This window comes from Mesitornis unicolor, unplaced genomic scaffold, assembly GCF_000695765.1.
Source record: "Mesitornis unicolor isolate BGI_N332 unplaced genomic scaffold, ASM69576v1 scaffold36400, whole genome shotgun sequence".
Taxonomy (NCBI): domain Eukaryota; kingdom Metazoa; phylum Chordata; class Aves; order Mesitornithiformes; family Mesitornithidae; genus Mesitornis; species Mesitornis unicolor.
This window is the reverse complement of record NW_010158255.1, coordinates 8,485-9,996: the sequence shown is the minus strand read 5'-3', so window position 1 is coordinate 9,996 and position 1,512 is coordinate 8,485. Positions and strand designations below refer to the sequence as shown.

Sequence of the window (1,512 nt, the reverse complement as noted above, 5' to 3'; positions counted from 1 at the left end):
GGGAAAGAACAAATTACCTAGGTGGGATGAGTGCCACCTGTGACACGCTGAAGTTCTGTAACCATCGGTATCCTGTACTGAAGAAGTGGTTCTTCCTTTTGTGAGTGACCCGTCAAGTGTACTTACTCTAAATCACCTTCAGTGTTACCAGCAGGGATGAGCAGTTTAAGCTACAGATACAGCCTTCTCTCTGCATTTATCATGAGGTGGTTCATTTACCCAGTATTAATTACACTTTTTAAGAGTGGAAATTATTATACCTTCTTTTAGTGACAGTAATGATCTTCCTTTAGAAAAACTGTGTAAGTTCACATTGTGCCCATTCATTCTGTAACAAGAAATTAGTTCATATAAGCTTTGAAAGTAGTCTCAGAATTTTGAACTTACGCTTTAAATGCTGGAAGGTAGGAATATACAGAAGTGCTGCTCAAATTATAAATAAATGGTAGATGCTTGCTCATGTCTGTTGTTGCCCAGCTGCTGAAGAAGGTGTTTAATAACCCTTGATCTGCACCTGAAAGAGAAAGCATTAATAGGCTACAAGTATCAGATAGCCATTTTAGGATCTTTTTCAATCACTTCACTAATTAACAGCTGTTAAAGCAGTTGTCATGCCCAGGAGGAATATGGCATGGAGCACTAGACTTCTATTCGTGAACAACCCTGTAAACCTTGCAACCTGTGAAAATCCAGAAAATGCAGAGAATGAAAAAGTTACTATGTGTGGGGTTACTTTTGTTAACAGATAGCAAGCTGCTCAGAAACTCTGCCATTCCGTTTCTTTTACAGCTTAAGTTCAAGGTGTATAAGGCAGCAAAAAACAGGACTTAACAATTGAGTGCTGCTCGGCTTCAGGAAAGCTGTAGCTCAGAAGCTCAAATGCTAACAATTCATTTTATTACTTATGCTTACAGATGCGTGACTGACATCAGTGCCACAGTTCAGGTACCGGTGGTCCGTTAGACCTGCAGGGCCATCGACCTGCGCTGTGGTATGATAAGGAAAGCACATTCAGTCTCGGTGACAACTCCATCAGACCCCACACAGGCAGCAGGCGTTCCTGGTTCTGTGTAAGAAAGCTGCTGACTGACCCCTACGTGAGGAGAACAGCCCGAGTTACAGCCAGATCTGCTGTGTTGGGAGCGGTCACCTCTTTGCAAGCAGAGGCTGTAACAAGGTCAAATCAGTCTGAAGTTGTCTGGTATGTCAGTAGTAGAGTAGCTATAAAATAAAAATTTAAAAAAAAAATCCCCTGGCCCAAAGCAGACCAGTTGATAAGGAGCTACTGGGAAACAAAAGCTAGGTATTTATATCTATTCCTTATTGCAGTGAATATCCTTAGTCTTTAAGTGTTAATAGTTCCCCTTATGAAGGGGATTGAAGCGAGTCCCTCAACTTTCATTTGCTGCCTTCACTTCACCTGTGACTGCATTCGCAAGGAGCACCGCTAGACAGTAAGTAAATCTGTAGCTTGCTTACTAGCGAGAGAATCCTTTATTGTAATCTTCAATT

General features: G+C 41.5%; 1 protein-coding gene across 1 annotated transcript in view; it reads right to left on the bottom strand.

Annotated features, from left to right (window-relative positions):
- GYG1 (glycogenin 1) overlaps nt 1–1,512 on the bottom strand; it is a 9,855-nt gene that overhangs the window by 4,692 nt on the left and 3,651 nt on the right. The window contains exon 3 of the mRNA XM_010182970.1: nt 388–514. Coding sequence (XP_010181272.1) covers nt 388–514 — 127 coding nt within the window. The remainder of the gene's footprint in view (nt 1–387; nt 515–1,512) is intronic.